This window comes from Girardinichthys multiradiatus, chromosome 11 (assembly GCF_021462225.1).
Source record: "Girardinichthys multiradiatus isolate DD_20200921_A chromosome 11, DD_fGirMul_XY1, whole genome shotgun sequence".
Classification (NCBI taxonomy): Eukaryota; Metazoa; Chordata; class Actinopteri; order Cyprinodontiformes; family Goodeidae; genus Girardinichthys; species Girardinichthys multiradiatus.
The window spans coordinates 18592012-18610243 of NC_061804.1; the positions used below are offsets into that span (position 1 = coordinate 18592012).

The 18232-nt window shown below is 40.1% G+C and overlaps 1 protein-coding gene across 1 annotated transcript in view; it reads left to right on the plus strand.

The window, feature by feature from the left end:
* The first annotated feature begins 207 nt into the window (after positions 1-207).
* The window catches only part of LOC124876299 (transcription factor COE1-like), a 127945-nt gene continuing 109920 nt past the window's right edge, over positions 208-18232 (plus strand). Inside the window, exons 1-5 of the mRNA XM_047378951.1 lie at positions 208-919; positions 1589-1745; positions 2397-2460; positions 4651-4706; positions 13134-13207. Of these exons, the coding sequence (XP_047234907.1) occupies positions 792-919; positions 1589-1745; positions 2397-2460; positions 4651-4706; positions 13134-13207 (479 nt within the window). The 5' untranslated portion in view covers positions 208-791. The remainder of the gene's footprint in view (positions 920-1588; positions 1746-2396; positions 2461-4650; positions 4707-13133; positions 13208-18232) is intronic.

An 18232-nucleotide genomic window follows, 5' to 3' on the forward strand; every position in this document is an offset into this window, starting at 1 on the left:
CAGTTTAATGGACTGTTGTGCGCGCAAGGGTTTCACTTCATAGCCGCCTTTTTATATCAGATTAAAACCGAGTGTCTGAACATAAGATGAGGACAGTGAAGCTCCAGATGGTTGCACGATGCTGACCTGACACCACTCTTGTTTGGGGGCGTCTCTTCTCCTCATGTTCCCTCCTCCTGTATTTCCTTCCCTTTCTATTCCACTCCCACCTCTCTCTCTTTCTCTCTCTCTCTCTCTCTCTCTCTCTCTTTTTCTTTCTCCTGGGGCGGTTGAAGCGCCCCCCTTGTTTGGTTCTCAGAGAGAGGGGTCCTTTGGGAAGAGTCACAAAGCGATTTCCTCAGAGCTAGTACGGAGCTTCTAGAGCGCAGGACTCAGCGCTGATCTGGACATCACCCACGCCACGGCACGTCCCGCGGACCGCAGAGCTGCAGGCAGGGAGGGAAGAAGAGTCTGAAAGATGAAGAAAGAAGTGTCAGACAATGATGACATCTGATCTCCCTTTTCTACTCGCTGACAGCTCAAACTGTGGATCTCAACGAACCAGGAGTGACTTCTTGAGGCTCAATCTGGTTCCCGTCATTCTTTGAGCAGTTTAATACATCTTTGTAAATGTTGGGACAAGTCGAATCTCAGTATTGTAAGATTTAGTTTCCAATCCCTGCTCAGGACGGGAGGCTGAGGAGTAAAGAGCAGCAGCTAGGAGCGCACCCACGTTGTCCGAGTGACGGATCCACAGCAGAACAAGTGCGCAGCTGGGGTGGATAAAGACCGGGTTTTCGGAGGTTTTGTTCATGTTCGGGATCCAGGAAAGCATCCAGAGAAGCGGCAGCAGTCTGAAAGAAGAGCCGCTGGGAGGCATGAACGTCCGGAGCTGGATGCAGGGAGGCGGTGTGCTGGACGCCAACACGGCCGCTCAAAGGTGAGCTCTTCCCGGCTGAAGGAGGGCGCTTCCACGCCTTGATCCATGGTCAGGCTGCAGAAAGATGGAAACGACGCGCGTTTTCTCCGTGAAGATCCTCTCCGGAGATGGATTTAATCACTGTGGAGATACTTTTGGAGATGAAGACCCTTATTCAGATTAACGCTAGACTTCAACACAGGCTCACTTTTCTAAACACTTAGTGGCAACACGTGCTGTTCTTGATTTCTTGATTTCTACGCACTTTTAGTTTATGTCTAATGAGCATGAGATTATCATGAAATCAGCATAAATAATAATAATACATTTATAACTATTGTAAAGGTTTAAACGTAACAAAAGATTATAATAGAATCATATATATATATATATATATATATATATATATATATATATATATATATATATATATCTTTAATTAAAACCATCTAAATCTTAATGGGAACAGCTTAGTATGTGAAAAATGCGAGTAATTAAAGGAGCTCATTTTTTTAAAACACAAAAGCTGTTTTGAGCATTATTTCGCTTTTTTCGTTTTTATTCTTCATTTAATTAGTTTTTTTGTAATTTTTGCATTTTTTGCTTAGTCATTTTTTAGCCATTAAAAGGGAAAACAAGCCAAGAAACCAAACAAAAATCCCCGACTCTCTCTTGCCTGTTTGTCCGCAGTGGAGTGGGTCTGGCCCGGGCTCACTTTGAGAAGCAGCCGCCCTCCAACCTGCGGAAGTCCAACTTCTTCCACTTCGTCCTGGCTCTGTACGACCGGCAGGGCCAGCCGGTGGAGATCGAGAGGACCAACTTTGTGGACTTCATCGAGAAAGAGAAGGTGAGTGGGAACACTCGTGAAAATGTGTCGTGTCAAGATGAAACACGATTTTCTCAAAGGCCCGATTTATTTCAGTTTAGGAATGTATTTTGCTTATTATTATTATTATTATTATTGCAGTTTAATGATAATAATAATAATAATAATAATAATTTGCTTGTGGAAAAACTCCTAAATAAAGGACAAAAACACATTGTAAATAATAAAAACCTCCTTGTATGGATGTGTCTATAAAACCTCCAGCTCTCCCTGTTCGTTTTAAATTCTTATTAATTTACGGCTCAGTTGTACATAACCACTTGTTTTATATAAACAAGAGCGCAGCGAGCGCCTCATCAATTATGCCATCGCAATGCAGCGGGAACCTCAGTGTCGGATTTATTGTCCCCCCCCCCCCCCCCCTCCAAACATAACCGGTAATTACAGAGGAATTAAAAATCCACAATAACACAGTGAGGGAAATTACAAGGCGGCGCTCCTTTCATACATCAGCAGGGAACATAATTCACTCTGTTATTTAATATATATGGCTGGACTCGCTCAGTCTGGCCATCATTACATGTGCAGCAAGTTTCTTTAAAAAAAAAAAAAAAAAAAAAGTGCGTCAAAATCTCAATGAACAGCTTAGTGTTTGTTGTTTGTGTGTTTAAGGAGACGAGCGGAGAGAAGACCAATAACGGGATTCATTACCGGCTTCAGCTTCTCTACAGTAACGGTGAGTGTCCGCATTATTTCTCATCAGTTTGAGCAAATCAGCATCATAGCATGCCTTTATCAAACATGCTCACAAGTAATGTTTTTCCATAGTGTTAAAACAGTTTTCTTGTAAAAAAATGTTTTCATCTTCCGGGAGAAAATATTGAAGAGGAGCATCCCAGCTTGCTCCTTGTCACACAGACGGAGGAGAGCTTCAGGAGTGTCATGAGACCTATTAGTCAAATTTCTGTGCAGCTGTTGCAGGGATTTGGAGCAGCTAAGTGGCTTTATCACCGTCACTGTCCCTAAATTAGGGTGCCCTGTGTGGAAAAGTGTTTGAGTTCCAGTAGGAATATTATACACTGTAAGCCCGGTTATAATGTGAGGCCTACAGCTTGTTGACAGCTCTAAATCAGATATTAAGAAGGATCTTACATATTTTTAACATCTGCTCATTTATTATCTCTATTGTTCATTGTTTTATATATTAATGTCTTGTAAGGCAGAGCAATGTGAGGCTGCTATGGGCCAAAACGAAACTAGTCTGAGTCTCTGTTTAGCTGTGAAAGGACATCAAGGAGCTCAAGAATATTTTATTGTATTAAACACACTTCAGCCTAGAAAGACATCTATTATTTTCACACCTAAAATAAAATAAAATACAAATAATAATCCAAACTTTCAGTGGGGGAAAATACATTATGGTGAGAAAGAATTGTTTTTACCAAATCCACTGCTGGCACCATTAATGGTACTTCTTACAATAAAATATATGCAACAGAAGCATTTTAATTTTTTCAGAATAAATGAATGACATTTAATTTTAATAGGGATTATAGATATTAAAATGTAGTTTGATTACATAAAATGCAACTGGTGTGGGATACCATAGTTTATAGCAATGGCTAAGTTTCAACCCCTGTCTCTTGCATTAGTCATGAATAACCTTCTGGTTACCTGGGATATAGATACGGTGTGACCCAGAGGCCCATATTGTTTTAGCAACTAGTGCCTAGGCTGGATGAGAACCAGTCATAATCCTGCCACCATATACGCTGATTAAGGTTCACAAGGGAGGTAAAAAAATCTCCAAGGCTCTCTGTTAGAGACCTGCAGCAAAAAGTGGCAACTTGGGGTCAATAGGTCTCCACAGCAACCATTTGATGCTACCTAAATGCCAACAGGTTGTTGTGGAGGCATGGCAGAGAAACAGTTTTTTCCTCTGTCCTACCTTCACAAACATAAATATGTGGAGTTTGATTTAATTGGAACTGAATAAGATTAAGACTTTCAGCAACAAACACTGCAGTTGTTTTTTTTTTTTTTGGCTTAAAATAAAGGATGAATACTTAGAGAAGCACCTGATGCCCACTGTTAAGTGTAGTGAAGGATGTGTGGGCTCGATGCTGTGGGCCTTTTTTCCTCTTCAAAAGGCCCTAGGGACCTTGTTAAAGTACATGGCATCATAAAAATCTTTGAAATACCAGAACATTTAAAAATCTAGTCCTCCCCGACAGAAAACTAAAAGAATGAGACATCTTTCAGTCTTGCAGCAAGATGACTTAAAACGTATGGCCAAATCAAAACAGAAGTTATTCACGAGCCCATTCCTCAGACCTGAACCCAAAACGTTATGGGCGAGCTCAAGAGAATAGAGCATACACAGGACTCTGGATGGTCTGGAGAGAATATGCAAATAGAAACCGTCAAAGCCCCCTTCTCTTTATGCGTCAACCACATGAACTGTTAGGAGAAGACTACATACTGTGCCATTGGGAAAATTGGTCTTTAGAGAGTATTAACAGAGGAACCACAAATGTTGAGTTTGTTAAATAAATATTTCTTACCATGGAATTGTTTCTCACTGAAGCAATGTGCTAAAATAAAGGTTGGATTTTCCTAAAAGTTTCAGTGAACTATGAATTTATTTTAAGATGCCATCACATTCTTCCACATCTTTATATTTTTACATGGGGTCAGATTGTGTGTTTGTTTTTGAATCAAATTGCTGCACCTTAGGTACCTTGAGGGAATAAAAGTACATAATTTAAAACACAATTACATATAAATAAGGCAAAATGTAGGAAAAAATACAGATTTCTGTCACTGTTTATTTAATTTTAATATTTGTCTAATGCAGCTTGTCTTTATCTAAAATCCATGAAAAGTTTCTGATTTCTGTTCTCTCTCTTCCTCTGCATCCCGGCAGGCATCAGAACAGAGCAGGACTTTTATGTCCGACTCATAGACTCCATGACTAAACAGGTAAACACCCTCACACTCCCAGCAGTCTGTCACCTCACCTGTTACCTTGCTGACAATAAGCCGCTTTACTGGTCCACCGCCCTCATGTGCAGTAGCTGCACACACAGAACGATGAGCGTTTGTGTGTGTGTATGTGTGTGTGTGTGTGTGTGTGAGGTTCAACGGGTGGGTGTTTCCACAGTGTGAATGTGGAAGATGGTGGCACACACACACATACAGACGCTGCATGGCTCCAGGCATTTTTTTTTTCTCCTTTGCTTGTGCTTCTCTCGCTGTGATTAGAGCAAAGAGGCATCGAGCTGGTGTTGAGGAACAGGAACGGGAGTCTGCTGCTCACAGTGGGAAGTGGGAAGATGTAACAGCACCTCTGGGATTTGGTCTACCTGGTGGCAAGCATCATCTGATTGGATCCAATTTGTGTTGTTAATGTTTTTGTTTATGTGTACATTAATGAGAGGCAGAAACAGGACGAGTTTGAAAAAAGAGATGGCAGATGGAGAAATTCCCCCATTTGAAATAATTTAAAATGTGTTCTTTAAATTGTTAAAATCGTGCGTCGGTTTAGGAGAAACTGAAAGTGAGAGTTGTCCATGTGTTGTTTGGGGAGCCAAGAGGCCGTGCCATACACTGAATACTCGCTAATGTGGCTCCAGGCTCTGACAGAGTTTCACATTACCACTGCCACACTGCACCCCATACTGTGTGTGTGTGTCTGTGTGAGACTGGCAGGCCCGCAGGACCACACGGCTGCAACAAAAGCACGGTTTAGCTCGAGCTCAGTGGTGTGACTACCGGTTGCACACAGCGGGGGCACATTGCCCACTGGACGTTTAAAGAGGCGTTAATGCAAGTGCACACACACACACACATGGTCATGGTCAGCCATGTGTAAAAATTTTACAACAGTAGTATGCTTCGAACTGGGAGCAAACAACTGGTTTTCAACACATTCTGTGCAAAAGTCTTGGGTCACCCCCTTTAAAAAAAAAAAAAAAAAGAAGTATTTAGGAGTTTGGTTTTGGGGCTGCATGGTGGTGCCGCTGATAGCACTGTTGCCTTGTAGCAAGAAAATCCTGGGTTTGAACCTCTGCCTGGGGTCTCTCTGCTTAGAGTTTGCATGCTCCTACCATGCATGTGTGGGTTTTCTTTGAGTACTCTGGACTCCTCCCACACCCCAAATAACATGAGTGTTGGATTAATTGCTATAGGTATCAGTGTACGCCCGCTCTAAATTTTTCTGTGTAAGTTACATCACTGAAATATAGGCAAAAGCACCTTAGCTTTTTTGTGGCACTAGGGGCCTTTGTTTTGAAATGGGGTGGAGAGAGAGAGACCCATACATGGGTCGCACACTTTACGCCTACCCTGAGCACCTTAACTTTTAATTGAGGTAGAGAATGTGTGATGCTGTGGGCTTGGGAAATTATAAAAACTATAAAAATAATGTTTTAAAGTTTTATGCACTTCTCCACCAGGCGTGCCAATAAACATGTCTGTGTCTATCACTCTGTTTGGATTATGAGGAAAAAAGTCATATCAAGTCAAGATGCCTGTGATTCTCAGTCATCCGAGTCATGGTAACTACAACAGGCTCTATTCAGAGGCAACTGGACTTTTCTTTTGTTTACAATCAGAAACAGAACAGAATGGTTGCATTTCAAATCAAGTTTTCAGATAGGGTTAGTGGTGAGGTGTGAATTTATTAGTGAAGTTAGCAATGAACAGGAATCAGTGTATTGTTTCAGTAATGTGTGTGGGTCTCTCCGTTTGGGTGCATTAAATTCCCAGCATTAGATGAATAGGACAATAACAGGTGGTGAAACCAAAACAGCCGTGTGGTTGGCTTAGTCGCTCAGTGATGTCATGGCTGCTGTCTTTCTAGCCACAGACAGTTGTTCCTCAGCAATGTTGTCCTGCCAAGCAGGGAAAATTAAGTCACATTGCAGCATGGAGTGGTACTGGTGTTTATGGATCTCCTCATTGAGATAACATCAAAGGCATAAATGTTGCCTCTGTCATCACAGTTCTGCACAGATTCTGTGGTTACACTTATTTTCTGTATTTTCACAATGCAAGAAGAAACAAGCTAGATTTGATTGTTTTAAAGTGCAATTTAGTGGCAGAAAAGTCAACTGGGTTTGAATTTGATTCGGACATTTGTGCTAATCTCTCTTAGATGACTTATTATGTTAATTAGTATTCGAAAAATGAATTGAACTGAACTGAAAGTAAAGTTAAAAGGCAACACCAGATTCTGCTTAAGTTATGTTAGACAACAATAACCTAAAAATTGTTTAGAGTCTGCATTCACATGGAACCTTTTAACTGTACTGAGTTTAGATAACGCTTTTTGCATTACTGTTACACGGCGATCTATATATCAGAGACAAAAAAAACAGTGACAATTCTGATAATAAGAAGGAGAGGCAACATCCAGCCTCATTTCCCCATACAAGCATCACAGGTCCAACACCTCCATCTCCACATCGTCTGCTAGTGATGGCTTTTCAGAGGGGACCTGTAAATCTCCGTGGTCTAGACATGGCAGCAGCAGTAGCATACCTCTTGCATTCTTTAAACAGCGTTGAAGTCTAGAAATAGCCAGAGATGAGAGAGGATAAGGGGGAAACAGTTGCAACGAGGCTTAATACGCTTCCTGCAATGCTGGATGAACTGCGTGGATCAGTAGGGATTTGAATGCTGAGGGCAAGTGCTGGAAATATTACTTACTTTGAATTGGAGAGCAAACCTTTGGGACGGCGTTTAGTGTTTCAGACGGCGTAAAGGAGGAGAGCCTGCGTGAAAGATGCCACATAATCATAGAGAGCGGCTGCTATGTATGGAGCTGCTACTATGGTGAAATCTTACAGAGCCTTGCAACAAATATTCATACCCCCTGAACTGTTCCACATTTAGTTTTACATTACAACCAGAAACATTAATGTATTTTATACGCAAAGTAACAGATAGGCATGATATGAATGACAGTTTTTTTTTTATTAATACAAATCTGAAAAGTGCGTTGTGCATTTTTCTCTGTTAGCCCCTAAATGAAATCCAGTCCAACCAAATGGCCTCACAAGGTTCTCAGTATATATCCAGTTGTTCTGTGAAAGTCTCTGAAGTTTTCCACAGAACATCTGGGAACAAACATTATCATGAAGAGCAAGAAACAGCAGGCAGGTCAAGATCATGTCCATCATGTCCATTATGAAACATGGTCATTTTAGATGTGTGGATGGTTGGAGATAAATACTGGACAATACTGCAGAAAAGACTGTTAAGGCTGCAAAGGTCTTGAGATTGGTTCCTGCCAGGAGGACAACAGTCCCAAACATATAGCCAGAGCTAAAATGGAACAGTTTATATTGGAGTATGTGCATGTGTTAAAATGGCCAGTCAAAGTCCAGACCTGAGTCCATTTAAGCTTTTGTGGCAAGACTTGAATATTGCTGTTTACAGACATTCTCCATAGAATCTCAATGAGCTTGTGCTGTTTTACCAAACGCTCAGTGAGATGTTTGAAACTTGGGATGATCTTTTAATACCTAAGCCTGATCTAAACGTCTGTAAGCTTTACCCCTGCGGTTATGACTTACCAGAGAAGTAAAACCAACTCTAACGTCTGGTGTGTTCCTTGGTCTTCATGATGCTGTTTGTTCACCAATGTTCCTCCAACAAACCTCTGAGGCCTTCAAGGAACAGCTGGATTTATGCTGAGATAAAATTAGAGACAGGGGAACTCTGTTTATTGTGAATGCCTTGATTTTTGAAGTCAATTGGTTGCATTGGATTTTATGTAGGAGTAACAGGGGGGCTGAAAAAAATGCACACCACATTTGTTGAGATTTTTATTGGTAAAATTAAAACCCTGTGTCCTTTTCTTTCCCTTTCCAGTTATGCATGACTTTGTGTTGCTCTATTTCACGAAATCCCTAGAAGACACATTGAAGTTTATGGTTTTACCACAAAAAAATCTGAAACGTTGATAGGGTATGAATACTTTTGCAAGGCAACATACACATAAATTTCCGATTTTTACCATTGGACGTTATTTAGGAACTGTCTTTCATCAAACTTTTTGCAAGTCATTTTGAGTTTTGCGGTTATAACTTACCAGAGAAGTAAAACCAACTCTAACAAACCTCTAACATTTGGCACTTAAATCAAACTCTTAATGTTTGGATGCTTACCTGCTTTGTTTGTCAGTGCTGAGGTCCAGCACAGATTATGTTAAATGAAGGAAAGGCACCCCTCCTTGTCTTCAGAAGCATCATATGGTGCTTGTTGATCACTGCCTTGTCCCTAAGAATATGTCTGTCACTGTGGGCCCTGCTGGATCGCTACGGATCAAACAATACCACAGGAAGAAGTGTGTTTCCCTGCCTAACGGATTCTGGTTTAAAAGCCACACATGCCACACTACTTCTGAGGCGCAGAAGAGTGCAGCTAAGATGAGAGCAAAAGACCTGGTTAGATGGATAGAAAGAGAAGTAAAATCTAATGAATCGGAGGAGAAGAGCAGGCGGAGTGACAGAGATGACGAGTTCATGCTCAGAAGTAACTGTCAAGGAAAGTAACAAAATAAACCCACATGTAAATCATTTTAACATGGTCGCTTTTTGTGTCTGAAGACAGTTACTGGAAAATTTAGACTTCAGTTTAATACATTTTCCCTTTTATTATCCCCAAGATTGACTTCCATAATAAATAAAACTGCGTCTCTCCCAGCATTTTAGCCTCACATATTTGAAACTGATCCCTATTTAAGACTTAATGTCTTAACAAGTTCTGAGCCAAACTGGCACAACAAAGCCAATCATGGAAGTAATATAACGCCTTTCAAAAGTATTTATACCCCATGAACCGTTTTGCAATTTGTCATGTTGCAACCACAGTGGACTTTATGAAGAAACTGAAATGATTGCCCAATTCCTTTTGCAAAACAGCTCAAGCTCGGCCAGATTGCATGGAAACATTAATTTTCAAACTCTGAATGGATTAACATCTGTACTTTCACTTGGCTATTCCAACACATATGTCTGTGGAGCGCTTGTATTCTTATTTTTTTAGTTCTGCTGCAAGGTGAAGCTCCTCCCCAGTCAGAAGTCTTTTGCAGCCTGTAACTCTTTTTTTTTTTTCCAGGGTTACCCTGTATTCATCTTCCTATCATCTCTGACCAACTTACCTTTCGCTGCTGAATAAAAGCCTCCACACAGCATTATGCTTCCACTACCATGTTTCAATGTGGGGATGCTGTGTTCAGGATGATGTACAGTCACATAATACATTACAGTGCAGTGAAGTTGTAACGTGGCAAAATGTAAAACCAATGTTCAAAGGGTATGAATACTTATACATAGCGCTTTACTTTGCTTTTAAGGTGTAGATTGATAGGATTCACTAAAATATCTCTAATATCTTGGTTTCTGGATCAGCCTCAGCAGTATGTCAACAGGAATGTTTCAGCTTTGCCTCAGTTCAAATATTTTTTAAGTGTGTTTTTTATTTTTTATTTTGTGTTCTAGTGAGACTCACTGCTGTGAAAACGTCAGCATCCGCTGAGTCTGCATGTTGACACACTTTCTGCTTCAGGCTCATATTGTTTTTGTTTCATGTTACACATCATGCTTGAATGACCTGGGTGTGCACATCCCCTGAGTTCTGGACCACCAAGACCTGTTGAGGCTCCGGATTTGTGTGTCAATGCATTAGGGTGTGCATGCATGAAAAATTATAACTGACAAGGGCCCTGGGTCCTGAAGCACATGGGATCTCCAATTCCAGAAAATACAAATGGTCCCAGAGACAGCCAGCTATTAGTATCAATTGCTTTAGGCTAAAGTGAGGTTGTTCCTGAAGTGTATGCCTGCTCTACATTAACTGTTGCAGCCATCCAAGCTAGCTTCTGGGGGCTTTAGGGGACTACTCTCTACAAATGAGGGGCTCTGTCTGCAGTCTATGCTCAGGCAGGAGCCCCATAAGGAACACACAGGCCTGGAGGCTCCTGGAGGACAGTCATGGGTTTAAAAATACAGGCCTTTTTCAAATGTTCTGAAATAAAGTTCTACCTAAATTATTATCAGTTACCCCAAAGCACTGAGTTTTATGGAAGTGCTTAATAATGAAAACAGCTCAAAATCGAGCTGCTGGTTGATTTCTTTGTACCTTTTGTACTTTGTACCCTATCAACTTTAACACAACAACTGATATGTTACTTATGAAAATGTTTCCAAATGTGGCCTCATGCAGAGTTGTATTGTTCAGAGCAGGTGTGCTTTTCGCCACAGGTACTTAATTTACTAACGACTGCTTGATAGCAGCGGGTAGTCTGAACCTGAGTTGAAGAATATTGCAGAGGACAGAGAAACTTCCTCGCTGCTCCCTGAGAAAAGTGAGCTTGTCACTCGGTGAGACTTGCAGCAGTTCAGAATGACAGATCAAATGGACTGGAATAGACCAAAGATAGACAAGGCGTACCTACTGATTGATGGATAGCTTAGTGGTGTACGACTTTATTCGGAGCTCCCTTACACAAGCAGGAAGGCTGCATAATGGAAGCAGTTGACGCCTCACCTGGAGCTTATTTTCAGTAGCAGAAAGTGTGGGCATCATGAAAAAATACAACTTAATTTTAGGTAAAAACTCACCTGCACTGCATGTCAGCTGAGATGATGTGATCGTTTATGTGCAGATGTTGAGCACATCCAGTGAGGTGGGAACTTTACCTGTTAACCCCATAACCACTTTCCCACAGGTTTATTTCATGATACGATGGTTTATGAATGTAATTACACAACTAGTGCATCGAAAGTAATCCACTTTTCTCAGTTTGACAATCATTTCCCACAGAAAATGTTATCATTGCTTCCCACTAGTTTGTTAGAATGCAGTATGAGGAGGAAAAAAATGCAAATACATCTTTATACATCCATACGCTGGCGAAGGCAGTGACTGGCATCTCTCAGCAAGTCTGAGTGACAGTGTAGCTTCATTGTGTGCATGATTATGTGGTATTTTATACATCATGTTGAGGGATTTTCTCACAGTATTTTCTGGGTAAATTTATACTACTTTTAGCCCAAACAGTTAACATGATGTTCCCAGTGCATTGCAAATATATTCACACCCTTGAGCTGTTTCCTGTTTTGCTAAGTTACAACCACATTATGCTGGGAAAATGATAAAAGTGTTGCATTGACTTGTATGTACCGCCTTTTCGCTGCTACGCTAAAAAAATCTTAGTATAAATCCATATGTTCTGTGAAGGCCTCAGAGGTTTATTAGAGGACATTAGTGAACAAACAGCATCATGAAGACCAAGGAACACAGCAGACAGGACAAGGTCAGGTAGTGGAGAAATTTAAAGCAGGGTTAGGTTATAAAATAAGATCTGAAGCTTTGGAAACCTCCCAGACAACTATTCGGTCCATCATCTGAAAAGTGAAGGATTACAGCTTATTTGCTCTTCTACCGAGACACAATTGTCCACCTAAGCTATGCAAGGAGAGCATTGGAATCTGTTGACAGGATAACTATTAGTCATACACTTTACAAATCTGACCCTTATGGAAGAGTACCAAGAGCAAAACCATTGATGAAAGAAAGCCCTAAAAGTCTCTTCTGTGGTTTTTCAAAAGTCATGTAAGGCACATAGCAAAACTATAGAAGCTGCTCTGGTCAGATGAGACCATAACTGAACTTTTTGGCCAACATGAAAACACTGTGTGGTGGAAACTCACACTGGGCACTGACCTGAACAAACCACCAATATTGTGTAACACAGTGGTAAGATCATCTTGTTGTGGGGATAGGGAAGCTGTTCAGAGTTGATGGGAAGAAAGATGGAAATACAGGGCAAACCTGGAGGAAAACCTGTTAGCGGCTGCAACTGACTTCCGACTAGGGTGGTGTTTTATCTTCCAGCAGGACAACAACCCTGAACATACAGCCAGACCTACAGTGTAATGGTTCAGATTGAATGATATTGACTTGTTAAATGATCCAGTCAGAGTCCAGACCTAAATCTGATTGACAGTCTGTGATAAGACTTAAAAACTGAATTTCTTAGATACGGTCCATCCTATCTGATTGAGTTTTTGTTACTCCCCAACGATCTTGGAGCTATTTTCCAATGACAGGTGATTCAACAACGTGTTGTATGGGGGAGCTGAATACAAAGGTATGCCACACTTGGCAGATTTTTATTTGTAAAGATTTTAAAAACCATCCAAATGTTGCACTAGTTTGTGCCGCTCTATCACATAAACTCCTAATAAAATACAATGGAGGTTGAGGTCATGATGCAACAACATGTGGAAAAGTTCAGGGGGTGTGAAAACTGTAATAAAGCACTGCTTGTGATGTATGAACCTTAAACGTGAGACAAAATGTAACATTATTCTTTGTCTTTATCTCTCTTTTTAGGCAATTGTGTATGAAGGACAAGACAAGAACCCAGAGATGTGTAGAGTGCTGCTGACACATGAGATCATGTGCAGGTGAGACATCTGTCCTTACATCTTATAAGGAACTCAGAGTTTCAGTCCCCTGTTCCTTGTGTTCCTCCTTACCTCTGCAACATGTTTTGTTAATCTGCAGAAAATTCTCACCACTCACTTTGTTGTACCTGTATTTTGTACCTTTATTCTTCTGTGGTCCTCATTACGCACCCAACTCCACCCCCTCCAAACACACACCCTCTCCTAGTTGCACACATATGTATAAAGATTTATGTGAAAGAACAAGAGTTTGGGCTTGCATGGTCTTTGCTTTAATTATAATTTGAGATGAATTTCTGCAGAAGTAGGTTGAGAGGAAAGAGGTCTATTTATAGAGACATTTTACCATCCTATCCTATACTAAAGAAAGTGTGTGTGTGGAAACACAAGTGTTTTGTTGGTGTGTATGTGCTTTTATGATGCCTGGTTAATTAGGACACAGAGAAACTCATTAGTCAATCTGAACCCTTCTGTTGTTTCATGGCTAACAAATAGGCCTCCTTCCACAACCTGACTATAAAATATAAGCAGGGACACACACATACACACACACACTCATGAGCAAATATAAAGACACAAAAGAAGCATGCATATGCACGCACAGGCCTGCACACCGCAGTTATAAAAATTCAAATTTAGCCCATGAATTAAGTTGTTCCTGTTCCCTGACCTTGTCACTGAGCAATTTTTAACTATAACAATATAAATTGGGGTTCATCTATATGCACAAGCAGGGACTTTAGCAGTGAAATCGGGCACACTAATATTTTATTCTATAGATTGCTGAATATCTGTCGACCTGCTAAGCTCCAAAGTCTAATGAAAGGGATCCTTTGAAAATCTAAAGTTATTCACAAGGATTTTAAAAAAAGCATTTGGCGACGTCTTATTGTTGTTAGGCAGGTTTGGAATAAACTGTGGACATGAATTCATAGAGTATTATACTCTAGTCTGCGCTGTTATGGTCCTGGTGGATTCATAAAAGATACTTCCCAGTGTTATACTTTTTCACTAACAAATGTACAATGATAATAAAAACACAGCTAGGGAATAAAGTATGAATTCCTACTGCTAGATTATATGAAATACAAAGTTTTTAATATGTGTAAGGAAGAAACTGCTAATTCTGCTTTTTTGTATTCTGGTTGATGACATCACAAGGAGCACAAGAAATGAGCTGGCATTTGTAAACATTATGTAGACAAGGGGCTTTTATCAGATTAAACAGATTCTCAGGCATTCAAGGTGCATTTCATTTAAAAGAGGTTCAACCTTATATGTTTGTTGAGTTAGATTATTTATGAAGGATGCTGCCATGGATGACATCGCTGAAGCAAACGGTAATGATGACAAGGATCTTCTGAACCTTAACTGGTACGAATCTGCTCATACTCCTGTCTGGGTTTTTCCGTCTGATTGGTTTCCGTGCATATTCTCCACTTTTAGCATTAGTAAACAGAATGCTCTGCTAGAGTCACAATAAATTCCATGTGTTTTACTCTTGCCAAATTTTCTTAAAATCCCTGCAGCATTCTTACATACAGCTCAAATGTTTTACTGCAACCTTACAAAATACAGGTCAACACCTTTTGAGATAAATAATGTAAATCAGGTTAAACAAACAGAAATTAGGATTGTACATTCTCTGACCAGATGTTTTATGCCTTTGGTGAAGTAACCAGAGGCATGTGTGAATGTAGGTTGTTTGGTTTGGGTAGCTGTCTGGTTAACTTTTTGCTCTGAAGGAGCAAAATGCAAAACCTAAAACCTTATCAACCACTATGCGAGCCTGTCTTTGGCAATAGCTGAGGTCAAAGTTAAGGCTATTGTCTCAAGTTCTCGTGTGCTCGTTCTGCAGCAGCAGCTCCACCCAACGTTGAACGTGTGCACAGACAAAGAGTCTGGGGCGTCCATTAATCAGTGTGGCTTATTGTCATGATGAAGCTATTAGCCACATGCTCTCAGCCTAACCTGCCACATCCCTGGCATAAGATTTTGCACAAATCTTAACCTTTAAAAAACATTTTTAGTTAAAACAAAATGCAAAAACTTTGGAAAAACATTTCTTTGCTGCTACATAGCTAATTAGTCACTGTATGTGGAGGTGGATACTTGAAACATGAAGAAATCAACATTTAATTCTGGAGATTCATCCAAAGGGTCTCGAAGGAGATGGGTGAACACTGACAAAAGGCATTCATTTCATAGCGTATAAGACTAGGCATTGGAGATTCTTACAGTGGGATAACATTGATTAAAAATAATAATATTATATTTCAGTATTTACACAAACATAAAAAATAGAAAAAGATATAATATACTGATACTGATCTTATTAAAAACAAATAGCAACAATTATTCGTACTGTTGTTAAAATCTTATTTAAAAATCTTATTTAAGTTAAAATGATTCTTATTTGGACTGTAATCAGAAATATATAATAAAGCTGACTGTAGCTGGGTAAATAAGTGTGGGCATCAAGTGTAGCCAGCTGAACGGCAGTGCACGTCCAGCATTGAGAGAAGCTACATGCAGCTGGAGAAAACTCTGGTCACCCCAGCATTCATCTGGCATCTCAATATAGAGATTTTATACTTTTGGGTTTAACATACAGTTTTAGCAATTTTTAATCTGTAAATGTTTAAAACCTCGGTAAACCCGGATTGGCGACCAGTCAAAACCCCACCTACTCCCGGGTTCTGTCTTTTCTATTCTGCTGCAAAAATGGCAACAGAATACGGTTAGGAATAAAAAATATATCAGGATTACAACCAGAGTAAGAGTTACGCCCAGATAGAAATGAAATTAATTCATTAGAAATGCATATATGTGTAGAAAAACTATCCTATTCTCCCTTAATCTTCATCTCTTCATCCACCCTACCCCCTCCACCCTCACCAGTTCTCCCCATACTTTCTTCCTCCCTTGCTCTTTGCTCTCCTCATCTCCCACATTTTCCAATTGCCTTTTCTCTCTGCTTTCCTTCATCTCCTACCCCTCACCGATGCTATGCTATTCTCCAAAAGTTTCAGTGCAGTGACCCAGTTCATAGTGTGGCGGAAAGCGAATGGCGGGGAAGAGCTGAAAGAGCAGCCGAGGAGCAGATTGTGGAGACAATGAGGAAGGTGTAACATGTCAGTCCCTTTTTTTCCCCACCTCTGCCATCTGTGACAGTGGGAAACCTGAGATATCTCCCCTTCCTGTTCTTCCCACCCAAACCCCTCTTCTTCCCTCCTCTTTTATGCCTCTCACGCCTACTCTTCACTCTTTATTGCAGATTCCCCCATGACCTTATCCTCCTCTACCTGACTTCCACCTTTATTCATAATTAATGCAGGCAAAGAAAATCTCTTTGACACTCTTGTAGTACATATGTGTGAGTTTTTGTGAACTTGCCAGGTTTTTTTTTTTTTTTTCTTTTGCTAGTGTTTCCCACCTACACTTTATATGAGCTTTCATCTCCTCCAACCTCCACCTCACCTGTTCATCAGGGCAGTAGTCAACATACTGATTTACAAAACATGCTTGGCCACTTTCTGTTAAAACTGAAGTGAATTTGAGTCTATTTATAATAAACCCTTAGGATATCACAATAAAAACTCCAGATCAAGCCAAAACAATTCATGTTGGTAGATTTTTGTATAGGAGACATACAACCTAATTTTCTTACAGCAGACCATTAGAATATAGAAAAATACTTTTTCTTACAAATGAGATGGCCTCTTGATGGGTGCATGATTGGAAAAGGTTGTGTATAAAACAACCAAAACTACAAAGGTACCAAATGGCAAAGTGTCAAAATGGCCAGCTGTCATAGGAATACTGCAGGAAGTTCAGACAAATAGGCAACTATTAACAACATGATATTAAACGTCATTCAACAGTTAAACTGTATTCGCTCATTTCACGGTATCTAATTGTAAAAGACTTGAACACAACTATAAACAGATTTGTACCCATGAAAGTTCTGAAGATGATTAATTTAATTGACAGCTGATCTGTTCTATTTTTGTACCTCTTGTGATATCATCAACCCAGGTGGACACAAAGCGGAATTGGCTGTTTTAATTCTGTGGGCTCTTTAGAAATGTTTTGTTTTCTAAACTTAACTTCTGCATTAAAAATACATACTTTATTACCCAGTTGTATTTTTAGTGCCTTCGTTAGTGTTAGAAGAACATGATGTTGACTGTATCTTTAATCAGGCTCTTTAAACATCTGACAATTGGAAGCATGTGCAAAAAGTTTTGCTGGCAGAAGATGTGTAGCTATCTACAAGTATTGCTGAAAAAAATAAATAATGGGTGGTTAGTTAAGCTAAAACGACACTGCACAAAACAAACATAATATTTAAATCCCTTATTTATCACTAAAAACAGCACTGTAGACTATATACGACCTATGATGACGCGTTGTGCTATCAGGCAACCAGACATGAGGAGCATTTCTCTTAAATCCTACAAGCTGTCAAAGGGATCATGGAATCTAAGTTGATCTTCCTTTACATCACCTAAATGCTGTATGGTAGTGATCTTCAGACTTTAAAGGCCAGGTCACCACCCTGAACCTTCTTTTTTATGTCCCACCAACCACTCCTGAACAGCCATTCAGCATTTTAACAGCTTAAGGCAGAAAGTTGTGTTGCAGTTTTCTGGTTCTGCGTTTGATGTTGCAGTTTTGTCTGATGGCAGCAGTTCAAAATGTTCATAAAGATGAAACCTCAAACAATATTCAGAGTCCTGTTCTTGCAGAGGCCAAAGGGACACAATTTTCTTTTCACATCCCTTCACTATCCTTTGCAGGGCCCTCCAGTCTGCCATATTGAAGCTGTAGCATCATGCAGACACAACGTTTTTTAAAACAGTCTGAACTGAACCACAGCTCTGTAGAATGCTTGTAGGGAGTAATGCTTGTTTTACTTCTTTAGAAAGTCCAGTCTCTAATGACTGTTTCATGACAGAGCGCTACAGGAGATCCTTCCTGCCCACAGCCATCAGCATCTACAACGGCTCTTTGAGGAAACCT